Source organism: Diadema setosum, chromosome 16 (genome assembly GCF_964275005.1).
Source record: "Diadema setosum chromosome 16, eeDiaSeto1, whole genome shotgun sequence".
Taxonomy (NCBI): Eukaryota; Metazoa; Echinodermata; class Echinoidea; order Diadematoida; family Diadematidae; genus Diadema; species Diadema setosum.
In genome coordinates this window covers 1,424,870-1,444,979 of record NC_092700.1, presented here as the reverse complement: position 1 = coordinate 1,444,979, position 20,110 = coordinate 1,424,870, and the positions used below count along the sequence as shown (strand labels likewise).

The 20,110-nt window shown below is 39.1% G+C and overlaps 1 protein-coding gene across 1 annotated transcript in view; it reads right to left on the bottom strand.

The window, feature by feature from the left end:
* Positions 1-3,826: 3,826 nt before the first annotated feature.
* Positions 3,827-20,110, bottom strand: part of LOC140239403 (transmembrane and coiled-coil domains protein 2-like) — a 114,794-nt gene continuing 98,510 nt past the window's right edge. Inside the window, exons 6-14 of the mRNA XM_072319242.1 lie at positions 19,789-20,014; positions 18,076-18,120; positions 16,366-16,431; positions 11,105-11,184; positions 10,540-10,621; positions 9,684-9,873; positions 8,599-8,820; positions 7,059-7,237; positions 3,827-5,874 (exon numbers count right to left, since the gene is read on the bottom strand). Of these exons, the coding sequence (XP_072175343.1) occupies positions 5,742-5,874; positions 7,059-7,237; positions 8,599-8,820; positions 9,684-9,873; positions 10,540-10,621; positions 11,105-11,184; positions 16,366-16,431; positions 18,076-18,120; positions 19,789-20,014 (1,223 nt within the window). The 3' untranslated portion in view covers positions 3,827-5,741. The remainder of the gene's footprint in view (positions 5,875-7,058; positions 7,238-8,598; positions 8,821-9,683; positions 9,874-10,539; positions 10,622-11,104; positions 11,185-16,365; positions 16,432-18,075; positions 18,121-19,788; positions 20,015-20,110) is intronic.

Genomic DNA, 20,110 nt, shown 5'->3' with positions numbered 1-20,110 from the left:
TCCCCCTATATAATTATGTCCAACCCAACGCACGTGACACCAGAGGCAATAATCAAAAATTTATTCAACAACGACACAGAGCTACAGTTTTCCGGGATTCCTTCTTCATAACGACTGTTAAAGACTGGAACCAACTCCCCAACGCAGTGGTTCAATGCCCATCATTGTCCCTGTTCAAGCAAAATTTGATGCAATTTCAATAGTCGCGCTCTATCCACACGTAGTGCTTCTCTACAAGTTAGCGTGGATGTGTCTTCCTGGACATTTTGCTGACTAAACCATACAGATACAGATGGTCATCTCGGTTGTGCACTATACAGAAGTATGCTTCCTATGCAAATTTCTTGGGAGTTTTGCTACTGTAACCTGTAGGACCCCGTACACAGGATAAGATGGCTTGCTTTGGTGTTTGTGATATCCCTGTTCAGTAGGCCCTGATATTTACGTTACAAAAGAATTTGTAAGACCATTTCTAGCTGATTTACAGTACATGTATAATGGATGGGACACTTTGGAGCTACTGTCTGGGGCTCTGTAGGCCTACAAGATAAAATAACTAGCCTTGGTGTGTTGAATATCTTTGATAAGTACTTCTTCCAGTGCAAAAGAAATTACCCGTGTTTGGGGCTATACTGTCCGGGGCCCCGTACTGCATAAAATAACTGGCTTTGGTATTTTGGATATCTCTGATGGGTACTACTTCCAATCCAAAAGAAAGTAGCCGTGACCCTTTTCAGCTGAATGAAACTAATGTGTGTGTGTGTGTGTGTGTGTGTGTGTTTGTGTGCGTGTGTGCGTGTGTGTTTGTGTATGTGTGTGTGTATATGTGGAGAGGGGGGGGGCACTTTGGGGCTACTGTCTAGGGCCCCGTACAGGATAAAATAACTGGCTTTGGTGCTTTCGATATCTCTGATGGGTATATACTTCCGTTGCACAAGAAATTTTTTTGGCTGAATGAAACTAATGTGTATGTGTGTGTGTGTGGGGGGGGTGCACTTTGGGGCTGCAGTCTGGGACCCCGCACAGGATAAAATAACTGGCTTTAGTGTTTTGGATATCTCTGATGAGTATGCCTACTACTTCCAATTGCAAAAGAAAGTAGCCATGACTCTTTTCAGCTGAATAAAATCAATGTTTGTGTGTGTTTGTACGTAGGCCTATGGAGGGTGGGGCCCTTTGGGGCTACTGTCTGGGGCCCCGTACAGGATAAAATAGCTGGCATTGGTGTTTTGGATATCTCTGATGGGAACTACTTCCATTGCAAAAGAAATTAGCCGTGACCCTTTTCAGCTGAATAACACCATATATGTGGGGCCCTTTGGGGCTACTGTCTGGGGCCCCGTACAGGATAAAATAGCTGGCATTGCTGTTTTCATGATAAGTACACCCAAAGGAACAATATCCACCAACTTTTGTCCGTGACCCCCTTCGGCTGAATAAATCGATTTTTCGGGGTCCCTTTTTGTGGTCCCTAGGCTTACGGTACAGGATGTGACTTGCCAGCAATTCATTTTATTGACCCTTGAACACATCCTTATACGATGAGACCATTAAAAAGTGTGACCCTTTTCAGCTGAATAAATCTTCTGGGCCCCCGGTCTATTTGTGCATTTGAACAGAATATGCAAAGTTGGCATGCCATCGACTGAGTCGGGCGTACGATCATGGCACATAAAGAGTTAAAAAACAAACTTAACATCTGTTTGAGATATCTGCTGCACTGACTCACACTAGCGACATTCTGGTCAGATGGCAAATTAAGATTGTAATCTGTTGTATGACTCCTTTTAAGATGAAATATTCATCCATATCTAAAAATGCATTCTTGGCAAAATCATAAAGAGTAATGACTCTGAGAAAATTTCAGTTTACTCTTCTTATTTTTGATAAAGTAGTAAGGTAGTAAGATGTGAAACAATAAATATATCTTGATTTATCCAGAAAAAAATATTTGTGTTTAAGCTGTATAAACTCAACAATAAAGGTTCACAGAGTATCAACTACTGTAAAAGTGAATATTTTTAATGTCAGGAAATTTCATGCATTTCACGCAACCAGAAGCCAGGACAAAAAATAAAGGCACGCATGTATTTTTGCATGCCATATATCGTCGCTGGGGCGACAAGACCTCGTATCTCAAAAATGTCAAATGTTCAGGAGAGTCAAAAAACATGGCGGTCAAAGCACTATACTGAATGGGATAGCCGTTCCTTTGACATGCCATGGGCTTCATTTTTGGGGTAAGACAGTTGGGATTTGGACAGGACATCACTTAACCGATTATTTGACCACTAATGCAAAAAAGTCATTTTCACCAAAATTTGAGATACAAGGTCTTGTCACCCCAGCGACGATATGTATGTTCCAGTAATTAATGTCCTGATTCCACAGAGTTAAAAAGACATGAAATTCTTCTTACCCCGCGCAGCACGAAAAATTACTCAGGTAAAATTATCCACTTTTACAGTACTATAAAGATAAAGATCTATTTCTGTGCAGCAAATGATATTATCACACACACACACTAAGAGCTTTCCCAAGAATAGACATTAAAGATTAATCATGCGAGAAGTTCAAATAGTACAGTCTGTATTGGGATAAAATTCAGCCCAGCCTATTCAAATATACACCAATGGTGAATGTTGCAAGTCTTTTCTGTTTAAGCTCAATTTGAAGGCCAGATGCATGCACATTTCCCATGATGTAAAGTGTAATCGTTTGTACATTGGCTGAAACGTCTTGTATTTCTCACTTCTTTTACTCTTTGAAGGTTAAAGGGATTGTATAGTTTTGGTTGAGACCTAATTTCAGGTTTCTAACATTTTTTGGTGAGATAATGAGAAACCTCTTATGAAATATGAAAGAGTATGTAATTCTATGAGGAATTCAATGTTTATTTGATGAAAATTGGTTTTGAAATGGCTGAGATATCCAAAAAAAGCGATTCTAATAAAGTGTGGGACCCACACTTTATTACGATCGCTTTGTTTTACTTGTTTTTGGATATTTCAGTTATTCCAAACCCGATTTTCATCAAATAAACTTTGAATTCCTTAAAATGGTATGTTCTGTACTATATCATAAGTGTTTTTTTTTTGGTATCTCGCAAAAGTTAAAAGCCCAATTCTCATCTCCACCAATACTGTACCATCCCTTTAAACACGAGTCATGGGTAGAGGGGCGGTTTCCACTGGCGTCATGATTGCTACAGGTGCATAGAATACATGCAGCGGAGAATTCCGACAGTGTAATATCCATGTCTGCGAAATCATGTACAATATAAAACAAACACTTGTAGGAGTTTACAAATATTTAGCATCCCTTTTTTTTGCCTATACATAATTCCCCTTTGCTTCTAGTGTGCTTGGATCCCATTTTTGGTAATGATATTCAGGGTTTGATATCAGCCCACTTGGAAGGAGCAATAGCAACTATTTTGCAAACTACCGTGGGGGAAAAATGAGATAAGACTAAAATCATCCATGAACATTCACCTTGGGAGACACCACAGGTACTTTCAAGCGCTCATAAGCAAACCAAAGCGAACTGAACGAAAGCAATCTGTACCGAACTGTACCAGATTTGGAGTGTTCGAGTGCTCTCTAGACAAAGTGTACCTCATGAGTTATTTTTAGAGGGGTCACACATTTTGTAGCAACAGCGTCATTCACATGGCGCACTTAAGCTACTTGCAGATGTTCCGAACAAAGAGAATGAACACTTTGTATTATGACGTATGTGTGTGCATATGTTATTATCCACATGCGAACTTTGGTACACTTTTGGTGCACTTTTGGAGCACATTGGGAGGTGATCCACTTGTTTGGTACGGTACACTTTAGGAGTGTTTGAGCGCTCCTCTGGCGCGGGTACGGTTCGGTTCCTTTTAGGAGAGTGCTTGAACGCACCCTTGGTCTTGAGAAAAGATGATGCCATCCACTGAAAAGAGATGATACTTAGGCCATTAAAGGGAGAACTTTAAGGTACATGGTCCCAAACTACAATGTATCATGGTAGACACTTTTAGGCAGGTGATTCTGGGATCTAGTGTAATCTACTCATTAAGGTTTAGGAAGCTACACAGCTTACAAATAAGGATTACAATCTCTTGTGCACAAACCAAAGGTCGGATGAAGTATACAATGTACAATACCAAAGAATGGTAAAACAGTTTGTCATATCCAACAAAATTACATTAAATCTGGTAATTCTGGACTTTAAAAAAATTCAAACAGTTTATCTTCTCTAGTTGGCCTGATTATACAATGGTCGAATTTCTACATTGAGTTGCAAGCAGAAATAAACATACATGGAATAGAGAATGTGGGACTAAGTACATGTACTGGTCAGATATCACTTAAAACATCAGATCAAAAGGAAGAACGCAAAGAAAGAGGAAAATTGTGTTTGTGGAAGTGCATGAATGGAAAAGTTGAAATAAAAAGAAACTTTAAAACAGCATTATGAAGTCTACCAGTAAGACGATATCACATTTACCTTAAAACATCAAGGAAAGCAGACAGAATGAATACACTCAACATATGACAACTCTGACTTCGTCCGAATGCTTTCAACACAGAACAAATTTTCCAGTCTGCTGTATTCCCGAACTCCTAGAACACATCACAACCCCTTTCCCAATATCACAATTGTTTGCAACGTATTCTTTACAGAGAAATATGGAACATTATATCAGCACATTCTGAACACCAAGAGACTTGGATACGGCACCATGAACTATCATCAAATTTAGGGTGTCGTCTTAGACCTCAGGGTGTGATCTGGAGCAAGGAGAGTGGAACCAAGAACACTATGTGGATAATTACCAATTTTATGACAGGATGTTACCTGTGAGATATTGTGGCATTTGATGCCATATCATTTGTATTTAAGCAGTCCTCTTGTATGACATATAATCACCATTATGTCCCTTCACAAATATGACAGTAAACATTCTCAATTATTCTCGATGGAAAATGGAAAAAAAAATGACCTCAACATTCCCAAAGGAGAACGAACATGACAGCCAGCCTCAATTCTGCAGCTTCTACACAGCAGTGTATTTCAATCAAACACAGAACTATATTTCTCTCTGCAGTGTATCATTCTCTTTAAATGTGGAAAACTACCACATAAGAGAGAGAGAGAGAAAAAAAAAAGACAGAAATGTGCAAACACAAAATTGCGTACAATGGAGAATCTTGAATGTAGTTTGCACATTGCTAAAGATGAGTCTTATCGTTTCAGACACGTCTCTCGACAAAGTTGTATCCAAAGCCAGACAGCCAGGAACATCCAGCCTTGACGCAAGGCTAGCCATGCAGGTCATGTGACTGTCATGTGATCTCAGGCTGCACTTCAACGAGGAATCTCTCGGACACAAACTTGGAAAATTTCTCTCTTCGCTGTCATAGTAGGCTTTGTCCAGTTTGGTCTGGTCCAAGATGTGTGATGATTGGAATACTTGCTTTAATATCATGTACACATACCGGCTTCCCAAACTGACTCAGTCATTAGTCCCAGTCATAGGAAAGAATGATGTTCATTAAATATTGTATTGGTCCGACCTATTCACATTGATGCATGGTCAATCTCTTCCATAAAACCAGCACATGCATCCTCACACCGTAGAGGCCAATCATGCTGATTCCCACAATAGTGATCAGAAAAGATTACTTGCAGTTTGCGTTTGTCATGTAGTCCCACCTGAGTGTCCACGTGTGGGATGGAATTGCCTCCTGTCATCGATTAAAAAAAGTTAAATATTGCAGGTAGTTGTCGCTAAAGTTTCTTCGAGCCCCATCGATCATCTCTCGCTGTTGCCAGAGATAAAAGAGGCCGGCTCCAATGGTTAGTGTGATGAGGAGACGAGATCTGGGTGGAGTAGAAAGGAAAAAGATCACGGTGAGGAAGCTGAAAATGAGACATACAATGTAGTCAGTGACAGTCATTTCTATTCATTCTTTTGCTGAACGCTACCAACATGATTTCATGCTTTGCAATTTTTGTTTTCCAGACGAACAAAAAAGAAAAAGAAAAGAAACCTCTCAAGTTGTTCCTTATATCACCTGCTCTGATTACTGTATCAGCTGTTATTTTCACGAATGAAGAGATAACGCACATTTTCGTAAGATGTTGCTTTCGTGAATTGACACAATCATGTCGTTGTATTAAGTGCATTATTACCATAGCGCATGACGACACGTTCGCGTGTTGTTGAATTTGCAGCCCAACACTGATTCATGAAATTTGCAAAAATTAAACGCTTGCAAAAATAACAGCTTCAACATTATTATGAGTGCTGACTTTCCTCTTTCAGGGTTGCATTTTGCATATCCCTTTGATACAGCTAACACAAAGCATTCCTAACCAGCCATGTATATACTACGACATTACAAGTTTTCTAGATAGTATGCCTGCTCTGATTGAAGGAATGTTACAGTTTAGGTTAAGATGGGACTTCAGGTTTTCAACTTCTTTTGTGAGATAATGACAACCTCTAATGAAATATGAAGGAGGATGTAATTCTAAGTGGGATTCAAAGTTTATTTGACGAAAATTGGTTTGAAATGGCTGAGATATCCAAACAAACGTAACCTGATAAAAGGTGGGATATCTCAGCCATTTCAAAACCAGTTTTCATCTATAAACTTTGAATTCCTCTTAAAATCAATCGTACTATTTCATTTGTGGCTTCTCAGTATCTCACAAAAAAAAAAAATAAAAGCTCAACCCTCATCTCTATCAACACTATACCATCCCTTAAAGGCTAAGGCTGGCTTCACGAATACAATTATTTCCACAACATCCTACAAGCCAACATGTTACAAGCTCTACAGTATACCCTGTTATTTTTGCGGATGAGGAGGTCATAGACACTTTCGCGAATTGACGCGGACGCTGAAGTAAATGCACTATCACCCAAGTGCACTGAGACATTTTCCTGAGTGTGTTGTTTCATTCACAATCCAGATGTGATTCGCGAAATCGCAAAAATTAAACCCTCCCGAAAATAATAGCTTATATAGTATCTAACACTGCCTCCACCATGGACTCACTTCGTTTGTACTAGCGGTGAGACAAGGTTGACTGCATTGGAGAGAATGACAAGGATGACGGCTAGGACCAGTAAAATGACGTTGATGAATTTGGATAAGAGCGCCCTTGCGTTGGCGTTCTCGTAGCCCTCGAGGGTGATGACCTGTTGATGTTGCTGGGCAAGTTCTATCTTGGATATCTGAATCACAGAGGAAACATGATTGGTGTGATGGAGAGGTCAGGTCAAAGATCAAAGGTCAAATGCAACCACTGACAGCTGTTTTCTGTGTGCGCATACATCAATAAATATTGGGAGGAGTTTTATCGCAAAACAGGTGTACAATGTACCATCATAAACATTTTAAAGTAAGTCCATCACCACATAGAGCAAAACAAAACCTTCCCAGTGTACATCACTTGTTACATAACAAGGAATATTCTTGAAGTTTAAATGAAAAAATTTCCCTCATTTCCTTATCATTTTCTTTGTGTGTGTGTGTTTTTTTTTATATAGCAGTTTCAATTGCAAACATTCCAGTTACAATTTTGCAATCATGTACATCTTCATTCAGACAATACAAATACTTAGCAACTCTCAAATAACTGGGACAGCATTTTTTGTTTCAAAAATGAAAACAAAAATGAATAAAAAATGTCTTTTGGATCCTAGACTTTGTAATTATGACCTCATGTGATGATAGAGAATGAAGACTATGAGGTTTGTATGGCACTAAACAAGGCTGTCTTCCTGGATCTTATATTTTGTGAGCCGTCTTATTTTCCCATTAGATACAAAGTACTAGACCCAACCCCATCTTTAGGGAGCTTTAGATTTTGACGCGCGGACGTTTGAGACGACGAGTGCGCTGGACGTTCTCTCCTCTGCGTCGTGTTGAAAAGTAGCTTTAGATTACGCTGGGACGCAACGTATAAAAAATAAAATGGCGCCCCCATATGATCAGTGCATGAAGTAGTTCTCTACGTTGCAAACTGTGCGGACATAAAAATAGTCCAGGACGCGTAGTGAAAAACTCAGGCGACGCAAGCTAAAAATAGATCGACTTGACGGGCGCTTCTGCGCATGCTCAGAACATGTTTTTTTCCCTCTGAACGTCCGCGCGTCAAAATCTAAAGCTCCCTAATATGGACATTTCTATGACCTGGTCTTTGTTTCAGTTTCCACAGTTTATGAGACAAAAGCAAGACCTGGACCCATTTCCTGTTTACCACTGAGTGAAAGTTGTTTTCAGGGACCTTGTCCTCAATTGACCTTTCCCGTAACCACTGAACAAGGACACCTTGACCCATCCTCACGGGGCACTGCATTTTTGCGATCTCTAGGACCAGGTCTTCATTTGATCCTACTCAGTAAATGAAAGAGAAGCTAGACCTGGGCCCCATTTCATAAAAGATGTTAGGATATCAACTCTTGCTGGAATGGCAAATTCCCATAGCAACAGCCAATCAGGATGCTGGATTCTTATCATTACCATGACAATTTTCATTCCAGCAAGAGTTGCAATCCTATCAACTTTTTATGAAATGGTGCCCTGGACTCACTCTAGTTTGGCACTGCTCCACGGAGTCGATGTAGTCCCTGCTCCTCTCCTCCATGCGGTACTCCAACCTCTCCTGGACTGAGCCTAACTCCTGCTGTAAGTTATTCATGGCATGGGTGTGGAGGTCTGTCAGGTCGGTCAGCTGTTCCTCAAGTCTCTCTGACCGGTAGCGCTCTTCCTGGAACGACTGGCTGAAGTACTGCTGGTGGTGCTGGAGTTGGTTCTGGTGGACGGTAGGGAGGGAGAGGAGAGAAGTGGTGTGGAGTGGTGAGAGGAGCAGTAAAATGAAGGGGGAGAGAGTAACATGCACAAACACAAAACAACTCAAAGGCACATATATATCCCATGCATATGATTTCCTTAACCCTAAAAGGACCAGGGGCGGAATCCGCCCCGCCCCTCTGATTCGCGCAATAATTTGAAATTTTAGGTCACAATCTTGTACAAGTACACAATTGTAGATTACGACGTCAGTGTCGCACATGCCAAACTTTGTCACAATCGCACCACCGATGGCTGAGATCCCAGGGGAGGGGGTGCCGGAATCAGCCCCCTCAATATATAGCCTAATAGGCCCTGCCTGTTCAGGGTTAAAGTGATTCTGGTTAGAAATTTATTTGCATTCAAGCAAAGCATGCAGTATTGCCATCCTAAGCCAGTCAACTTTGCTCTAACATTGTGATGTGGCCAAAAAAAAAAAAAAACAGAGCCAGTATAGGAAAATAACAATAGTATGACCTTATCCTAACTTGGTATTCTGCTAAAACTTACAGATCAAATTATGGCTTTGGCAGAAAGTTTTGGGCTTTCATCACAGTGTAATACATACAGATTGTTACATACCAAACCTCATCTACCAATTTTGTAAAAGAATTAATTAAAGTGCCAAGAAGACAAAATTTCTCAGTAACTGGATTCAAGCATACTTAATTTACTACCAGCACACAGCCTTTGACAACATGTCTGCTAATCAGGATATCAAAATTTCAACCAGAATGCTGTCCATTTCATGTGTGAAACATACAAAAATCTCCTTTTCCTTGGAGATCCCATCAAAATTGTAAGGATGGTAAGAGAAGTACTCACCTGTAAATCTTCTAAGCTCTGCTGTAGTCTGGTCTGGTTGGCGGTCAGTTCCTGGACGGTCCTCTGGAGTTTGTTGACGGCGCCTGCCAGAGGGTGTTCGATGTCGTCGTGTCCTAGCAACGGATGACCATTGGCCCCTGACCCAGAGGTCAAACTACATGTTTCATCACCATCGCTGGCCGACTTGTGTCTGTGGGAAATGTCAAGCAAAGTCAATTCAGCAACCCTCCGAGTGCTTCAGACTTAAACTATTCATAAGCTCTGATTCTAAGCAACCATCATTACCCAATCATGAGCTCTACAATTTATAAAAGGAATGCATATTTATTCAGTGTCAGGAACAAAACAAATCAGAATACACTCTTTATCCTACTAGTTCTGAATTTAGCATGACAGAAGTTTTTATTTGAACGTCAGTGTCAAATGTAGCATTCCATCTTACATGACTTGTGTTTACAGACCTTGGCTGGCAGTTACACAAGATGGGAGTTAAATTTTCTGTGAAATCCTGGCCCTGGGAGAGCAGGATGGTCTAACCAGGGAAATACAGGTCTGAGAATGATTTATGCTGCTTGATAACAAACCTCACAACATACCAGTAACACTTCAAAGTGCTTGTTTAAGCTACAAAACCTCCTGACCATCCCTTTTCATCATTGTTATGTTTCAATCTGTCTTTCTGTTTTCCTCCCTCTTTCTCTCAACCACACACTCGTGATTAATGAGGAAATGATGTCCACCATCCTCTTGAACTTGAAAGTGATTACCATTATTTTTCTTTTGACCAAAACATTTAATATGAAACCAGTTTATGAGTGGATCATCTATCATAAACATGCCAGAAAACTAAACTTACAATGCATCGACTGGTAAAGGAGCAAACCAGCTACTCTTGGATTTATTGTGGACGCCGACAGAATTCTGGTCGTCTTCGTCATCTGAAACAAGACAATAGGATTCAAAGTCAGACACCAGCATACAGTATTCAACAGAAAAAAAAAATAAGAAGATAATCATAGAAGTTATGTTTACTAATGCAGTATGCATGGCTACACTTGTTTTTGCTTTGCCTTACAAGTGAAAAAAAAAAATGGATGAAAGTAGTAACAGAGATAATGATAGCAAGGATACCAACAAACATATTACTACCTAGAAATGCAACAAGGACACAACTGTTAGAAACAGTCTTTATACTTCTCTTTAAAAAAAAATGAATTCACTATTAAAGTAGGGCCTGTGTACATGTATCTCTTTAATCTCTGAATGTCCTCAACATCTCAAATATCAATAATAACTAAGAATAGCACAAGGAAAACAAATGTTCTGTCAGCTCATGGATGTTTTCAGAGATATAACAAATTAAAATTCAAGATAGGCAAGAAAAGCAGCTTGTTCAAAGAAAGCAGTAAATGTTTACTTACTTATACTATCTAGATTGTCTGCGCTGCCAAATTTATTCTTGAACTTGCTGGCAAACTCCTTTGGTTTGGATACCATTGCACTTCAAAGACAAAAGAGAAAAGATATTAAAGGATTAGACCCTGAATCTAAATGCCTGGTCTGATTTGTCCTGGACTTTGTGTCACTTAGCAAAATTTTGTACAGGTGACTGACTTCAGAAGAAGTATCAAACTCTGTTTGAATGTCTTTTATATTAGCACATGATGACAAAAATCAAAGCCAGTTTCATGACAAATTGCACCAAAACAATATAATTCATCACATTTGTTACAACAAAGGGTTGACAACAAGCCACTGAGGAACAATGATATGAGATATTTGGAATCACGTTATTCACATTGGTTTCAAATGCATTCCAGTAGGGGTTGATCTCTTGACATCCTGTACATGATGTCAACAATGGGGGCAGCAATCACAACTACTAGTAATACACTAAAAAAAATAAATAAAAAAAACCAGTGACCACATTCTTACAATAAATTCAACTATCAAAACAGAATAGCAGAGTGCAAATGACAGGGGTTCTTATTAATAGAACAATGGTTTAAGCATTTCTTTTGGCTAAGCATTCAAATTGCAGTGGCTGTGCATCATCTCAAACTAATAAAAAAACTTGGATTGTTTTCACTACCAAGCATTCATTATCTTGAGCACTGAAAGCAAAATGATTGCTTTGGAAAAACAAATGTAAGCACCGATGGATACAGATAAATTTCTTCTTATGTTATTAAGCTGCACTGAATGCAACACTACTGGTGAATGTACAATTTCTCTTTGTATTACCAAAACAGCAACTAAAACAGAAAAATTGGAGGTGACTACTGATGTAAGCATTATAAACTTATGTTGCTTATCAGCTTTTTGAGGCAATTACAGTCAAATAAAACTGTTGTGTGCATTACAGAAGTAAAATGGCCATGTGTCAAAATATCATATGATGGTAAAGTAAGATATCTGATGGATATTTAGCCAAGATGAGTGATAGATACTTCACAGATTACTTCCAGTAGACAGAGATTCAGCTGCTCTTTTCGAGCTACCATCTATTGGTTACATGATGAAATCTAGCCAAAAAATTACCCCACTTCTTCATTGGGTTGCCCATAAATATTTTTTACATCACCGGGATTTGGGGTTAGTGCCATGCAAGAATAAAATATTACTTCTTTATGATGTTACACTCTCACGTTCCCCTCTACCGACTACATAAGATATCGCCTCTTGAGACATGACATTGACAAATCAGGAAAGGTATTGGAGCTTTAATATGATTCCACTCCTGGTGTTAACATTCATGTCTACATACACTAACTAATCATCCCAACAGCCATCTCAACAGGGGTCAATTAATCATTTCACTTCCTTTTTGTCTCTATAGTACAAATGTAGTTGCAGGAAGCACACAGGCGAGAGAAATCAGTGAAAATTTGTTGAGGAAAGGAAATCGCAGTGAGATTGCAGAATGCAGCCATTAAAGACTGGAATGCTTTAATACTACAGTGTATTACTATCTACATTGTATGTACTGCTACAAGGATTTAAATAACACTGAAAGACCAGATATCACATAGAAGTGTTCACTTGTGAAGATTGTAGCAATGCTTTCAAGCATTCTATCTCTTTCTACCTTCTCCAACAGTCTAAAAAAACCCACAAACAAAGAAACAAACAAACACACAAACAAACAAATGACTGTGGTGGATAAAGAATCTTAGTATCAGTACATTATTTCAGACAACCAGGCAGACATGGTGTTATTCCGACCTGCCTTATCCTTGCTTCACATCATGTGAATATATGATCACGTGTAAACACCGACAACGAACTTCCCTCAGGGCAAAGGTACTGTACATGTTAAAATAGTCAGCCTCGTCAACTACTTGATATCCAGTGTAGGGTTGAGGTGCCTGTTATCAATGCAGAGTCATCTACTTGAGGTATAACATCAGGGAAACATCCCATAATGTGTGTTCATCCTATTTATCTGTCACTGTCATTAGTCTGGGATACCCATCAAATTAGAATTCCTGAAAACACACTCAAGTGTTGCAAAGTTTCCTCTTCCCACAACTTTATAGAGAGGTGGATCGATTCAGGAACATTGACACCAAACAGGAAGACGAGTAGAGCTTCTCATGCTGAAAACAATACCACTCCCCCTTACAAACAATACAGCAACAACAACAGAAAGGAGAAAGAATAAAACTACCCCTGCTATCATGCTCCCAGGACTCTTTTCCATGAAGGATGCATTTTCACTTATAGTTTGTAATCACAGGGCAGTATGGGAAATCTAAACACAGTCAATACAAAAATACACACAAACTCCTCCACTCAGACACCTGTAACATGCAACAACTGGTCTCCAATACTAACCATACAATACACACTTAAGAATACGGAGGGGGTTTACATCATTGACTGCTTGAATCTATTCTGAGCACCAACTGAAGGGGGAAAATAGGAACACTGGGGTGTAGGACCAGTGGGAGAGGGGTGTAAGACCAGTGGGAAAGAGGTATAGGACCAGTGGGAGAGGGGTGTAGGACCAGTGGGAGAGGGGTGTAGGACCAGTGAGAGAGGGGTATAGTACCAGTGAGAGAGGGTGTAAGACCAGCGGGAGAGGGGTGTAGTACCAGTGGGAGAGGGGTGTAGGACCAGTGGGAGAGGGGTGTAGTACTAGTGGGAGAGGGGTGTAGGATCAGTGAGAGAGGGGTGTAGTACCAGTGAGAGAGGGGTGTAAGACAAGTGGGAGAGAGGTATAGGACTAGTGGGAGAGGGGTGTAGGACCAGTGGGAGAGGGGTGTAGTACCAGTGAGAGAGGGGTGTAAGACCAGCGGGAGAAGGGTATAGTACCAGTGAGAGAGGAGTGCAAGACCAGTGGGAGAGGGGTGTAGGACCAGTGAGAGAGGGATGTAGGACCAGCGGGAGAGGGGTGTAGGACCAGTGGGAAAGGGGTGTAGGAACAGTGGGAAAGGGGTGTAGGAACAGTGTACATGTACATTACACATACATACTAGAAGATACAAGGGTTGCTGTTTTTTCAATTTTCAATTCTTGAGGGAAAACAGTTCTATCATCAACATGCAGTCTCAGCTGAGTGTCTACAGCACAAGTATGCTGGTCACACTGTGTTTTTTAAAACTTTTTGAATCCATAATTTATACCTATCCCTTGGACATCACAAAACACACATGCAAAGACAACCGATGGACAGAGGAGAAACTCTGGTAGCAGTGGGTTACATTTTAAGAGAAGATAGAAAGAAAGTCAACGTACAATTTATCTACTAAATTGTTTACAAGAGGATAAATAATCATCAACCACTATGCCATGGGAAAAAAGAAGGAAGCAATACACAAAAGACTATAACAATACTTTTGAAGAATCCATAGAAAAAAAAAATATTGAATGATTTCTGCAACTTCTGGTAATTTTGAAAGGTTGAATAGCAAGGAAGGCATTTGAAGAGAAATAGATATTATCGAAAATGCACATCACATTTTCTTACATACCAATGATCAAAATTTCAAGAAACATGGCATTTTTTAAATAAGAGAGATGATTCTATCTAGCATTTTCCTCTTCTTGCACAGCTATTGGTAGCTGATGGCAGCAGAAAACAAAGTTGCCATCTATAACTAATTTCATCTATAACTTCCTCACTGCATAATGATCCAGTCCGAAAGCTGCATAAAGTTTATAAGCACAATTAAAGGGCAACCAGAGCAATATAGATTACAGGACATTAAGACACAAAATGTCATTAAGGTAGGAAATAAACACATGAAGGAGAAAGTTTTCTGGGTCAAGGGAGAGCTAAAGACCAGGTGATATATACAACAGTCCTTCTTCCAAGTTCTCTGTTAAGTACAATAGTCACAAAAGACAATTTGGGTGACTTTACATATCAAGACTTATCAGAGAATTTTACTTGTACTTCAAAAGGAAGTAACCAATAAATGTGCTATGAAACTTGATGGAAAGCCAGTATAAAAGACATTCACACTGCCAAGTCTCCCAGGAAAGAAAAAGATACTATTCTTATACTGATAAAATTGTCATATAAAGCTGGTAGAAATTAAATGACTTGCAATGCAGGCTTCCAACTTTCTTATTTTTAAGGGAAGAAAACAGAGAAGCAGTGAACTAGTCAGTCACTTGAAAGAAAGAATTTCAGGAGCTGCTGAAAAAAAAGAACTTTTCAAAACACAAACAAAAACAGGTCAAAATATGTTTCTTTGTTGTGCACAAAAGATGACAAAAGACTGGCGAGCAAGAATGGTGCAAGTGTACAGTGTAGATATGAGTGATATATAAAAGTAGGTGTAGGTATGAGTGGTGTAGGACTGGTGTAGATATGAGTGGTGTAGGTACAGACAGGAGTGGTACAGGTGTAGGCATGAGTGGTGTAGGCATGAGTGGTGTAGGCATGAGTGGTGTAGGTATGAGTGGTGTAGGTGTAGATATGAGTGGTGTAGGTGCTGGCAAAAATGGCTGAGCAGTTTGAGTGGACTGATTGTAGGTCTTTGAGCACCATAGGAAAAAAAAACACTAATCTAGCCTTGGAAATTACTTGTCTTTGGTGAATAGAAGATGGAGAACTGGTTTCTTATTTGAAAGAATCAACTTCATAATTTTCTTCAACCAAAGGACACATACAATTTTTTTTTTCTGAATTAAGAAACATACATTTGGATACAAAACAAGATCATTCTAACATCTGAATTATCAATATTCAGATACAATACAATATATTTATATCCACACATGGATAGTCAAGATCGAAAAGTTCTCTACTCAAATTTCCTATGATGGTGAAGCACAACCTCCATAAAGTTGCTCACAGTAACAACGGATATTTGCCTTTAACTTCTCAATGTACAGCACATTGATGATCCATAGCGAAAGTGAAACTACACAGTTAGAACGATAGAAACCAGTCCTACAAGGGTAGTGGGTAACATAGACAAGCAGGGAAGATGATAATAAAATCAGAGAGTGAACATGGTGCATGGGACTGAATGTTTATGGATGCAACATGGACTATAAAAATACTATTAAAGGATACAAAGGAAAGGCCAAGTTATAGATACACAGTGAAACCAAGTGTACAGCGAGACATAGAGGGTGGAGAGAGAGAGATGAGGGTTAAGGGGGTTAGTAATCTAAGCTCCAGTCCAGATTTCTGCGTCGTGCCAGAGGTATTAGGACCACGCACCTTGCTGCTGTGTGTGTCAGTTCTTGTAGGCCTGACAAGCCTTCTCCTATCTTATCAGCCACACCTCTGTTTGCCCCATGAGAGTCAGGCAAAAGAGAAATGGAAGAAGGAAGGACAACATGAAAATGCAGAGATGAAATAAAATTAGTCAAACATTCTCAGGAAAAAAACAAAAAGCAAACAAACAAAATCTTTCAAACAAACCCCAAAATGAAAAACTCAATCATGAAATCATAATCAAGTACACTTTGTCGTTATTACTTCAAAGAAAGAAAGAAAGAAAGAGAAAACACACACACACAGGAAACAGCAACAGTTGAAATTAAAGAGTATTAATGTCTAAACTGAAATTCAGGAACTAAACAACACATCACAAAAACATCACATCAGAGAGAAAATTACATCTTGTGCAGACAGTTTGACATATCAGTGCATTGCCAAACCAAAGCCAACAAGTTGCAACAATCAGTCAACTAACTGAATTACAATCAGCCTATTACATGTGGGATTGTATTGAAAATATTCAAATTGCATCCTGTCTCAACGCTCAAGTGTTATTGACTACCAAGGATCTTTCATTTCAATACTGAACCCCCCCCCCCCCCCCCCCCCCCCCGGGGGGGAAAAAAACACTTCGCATACAGCATAAGAGAAGATTTGCACAACATCTGACCATCACTGTCACCAGTCAACAAAATGTGCACCATGAGGATATTTCGCCTGATCTAATGCAAATTGATTAACACAAAATTCCAGGGTAGAGTATCATGTAGTACTACATACTTTGTACATATTAAACCTCTTGGTCCAGGCTTGAAGCTATCAAGTAAAAGCCAATGTTTCAATAATCTTATAGTCCCATTCAGAGACTTTTACGTTACAATCACACGGGACTCGAAACTGACACTGTAAGATTCACATAATAAATTCACTCTGTGACATTGACACGAGAAATCACCATCTGTGCTAGAGTGTCTTTGTCTTGAACTTTTGACAAGTTAAACACACTGTACATAGGACCTTAGGTAGGGAATGAGGGCAAGGATCATCATAGGAAATGTTCACGCCACGTGACCTTAGGTAAGTCTTGGCGGTAAAAAAACAATACATTTATGTCACCAAATGAGAGAATCAGCCACATGACCTCATCTCTCTTTGATGATTATTGCTGCAGGTCACCATGGGAAGGTGATGCATGATGGGAAGGTGGAATCTAACCTGGAAAGGCCTCAAGAGGAGGCAGAGCTACAATTGTATGCGAGGTGAGGGTCAAGGTCAAGGGTTAAATGGTAAATGTCACTGGTCGGGTCAGGGGTCAAATGGTAAATGTCATGATGACACACTGATAGAAGGAAACTAGAGAAGGGGGTGACACGGTCCCTCCCCAACAAATACATGGGAAAAAAAAAAACTCACAGGAACTAAATACTACCAAAAGGCAGTTGTTAGGCAACCAACAATTGTTCAGAACTGATTGGCTGTTACATTGTAGTTATTATCACAGCCAATTTTGAATATTATAAATCTTAATACTCATAGTGCTTATTTGATAATACACACACACACAAACAATTGACTGCAAGGGGATTAATATAGTACTGATAGTGTCATCTTGAATTTCTCTCAAACTTTTAGACAAGAATCATTGAGGCATTTAAGGGGAATGTTATGTAATGAGAATTGGGAGGATGTGAGGGAACTCAAACTCACCCTGAAAACCCTGTAATGCCTTCTCGTATATTGTCTCTCACGCCTCTGTGTGCAAACAAACAAGAAAAGAGAAATTAAGAGTAGACAATGTGAGGAAGAATCCTGAATCTGCCAAGAGCTTTCTGTCTTGAGACTGCCAAGCTCCAACGGACACAGCAGTTACATATGGCATGAAAGGACTTCTCAAAGTTTTGTGTCGCATTTCCTTACCTTCATATGGTGCTAGAAGTTAGAGACAAGTTTTTGTTTCAATATCATGTAGAATAAAAACCGTTTCATAACAAAATATTTGTACATATGAAGAGTTTGTTTGCAAAAACCGATAAGTCCATATTTGCCAAATGGAGATATTTGCGATTAAAGGTCAAGAAAAATAAAGAGAATAATAAGAAAATTTTTGCTTCTTTTGACCATATCTTCAAAAATATAGCTTTATATGTGATGACCAATATATCATTTAAAAGGTATTATTTTGTACTTAATGACAGAGATCGTACTTCAAAATCTTCAAAAATGGACTTATCGGTTTTTGCAAACACACCCTTCATATATTTCCAAAATAAAAGACTGGACATAGTACAATGAATTTTATACCCATGTTTAATTGTCAAGATCTTTTCTGGCCATTAGATGAAACGACATATGTTGGAATTAGAAAATATATTATTCATTTCCATTTCATAATGCATTAATGGATTAAAACTAATTTTAGACACAAATTTTTGACAGCCCATGAGCACCTCGTTCTTTAGATGTGACTCAAGTTTGTTGACCTTCAAAATCTATCAGAAGGAGATAAAGCTAGTCATATAATTTCTCTACAAGGCGATATACCTCACATATGATAGCATGACATGTAATATTTGCTTTGTTGCAATCGACTGAACATCACCTATGTTTGCTCCAGCCATATGTATTTGACATATAAAGGCAGAACTGGTGTAGGCAAATATCTATGAGATAACTTCACTCATTAGCCAATCAGAAAATAACTAAAAACAGAGATAATGTGTTATGATGACAAATCACATTTCAGGACAGCACATGTTTCTCTATCTCCCAAACGTTCTCTATGAACTCCTTGGTACAAAGCTGTATCATTACAGAGATATCAGATATTAAAAGAATGGAAAGAGGTGACGTGAGTCAATGTGGGTGGGACTATGTACTTTGGACCCATGGATTGAGTGTTATAAGTACATGTACAGTATTCAAGTTTCTCCCCTCCCTTTGCTGTAAAAAATCCCCTAACATTCCTCATACAGGTGTTCATTTCACACTGACTCAGATATCGATTTCTCGGTAAGAGGGTGGAGCAAAAAAGTGTAATACATGCCAGAAACAACCTATTACACTCACTTCTCTGTCAAAGTTGTTATTGTTATCATTCTTCATCTTTTTTTTTTTTTTTTTGGTCTTCTTCTTTTCAACTCTAGTAGTATTAGCAGCAGCAGCATCAGTAGCAGTTTTATCATTTTTTTTATGCAAAAATATTTAATTGACAACTGTAACAGGCATTATTGGATATACGTGTATACACATTCTATGATCAATGTAGTATGCACTTAGATAACAATATCCTGTCTCTACTCTACCATAAAACAATGAGAGAAAGGCTGTACATATCTTGGACACCTTACATTATACAGTGAGATTTACAAGAATTAGACCCTTCTGTTTGACAGGTCCTGGTCCTGTTGGTCCTGGACTTACTTTAAGCCTTGATGCATCCCTTGTAAGACTTCTTTCGGTTTCCTTGGTCCTGACGCGCCGTAATTGACGAGATCAAACAGTCGACGCTGGTAGTTCTCCAGTTTCCTCTGTAAGTTGGCCATGTTGGTGTTTGATCTCGTGTTCTTCTTCTCAAAGACTGTCTTTATTCTGGAGATCTGTTGCTTGTCCGCATGTTCGGCTAATGCTAAGTACTCTGTTACATTTTCTGAAAGTAACAAAGAATTGACAAACAAGAGTAACATACACAGTTACTGCATTGCAATGAACACAAATCACTCACACTTTGAGGGTTAAAAATAAA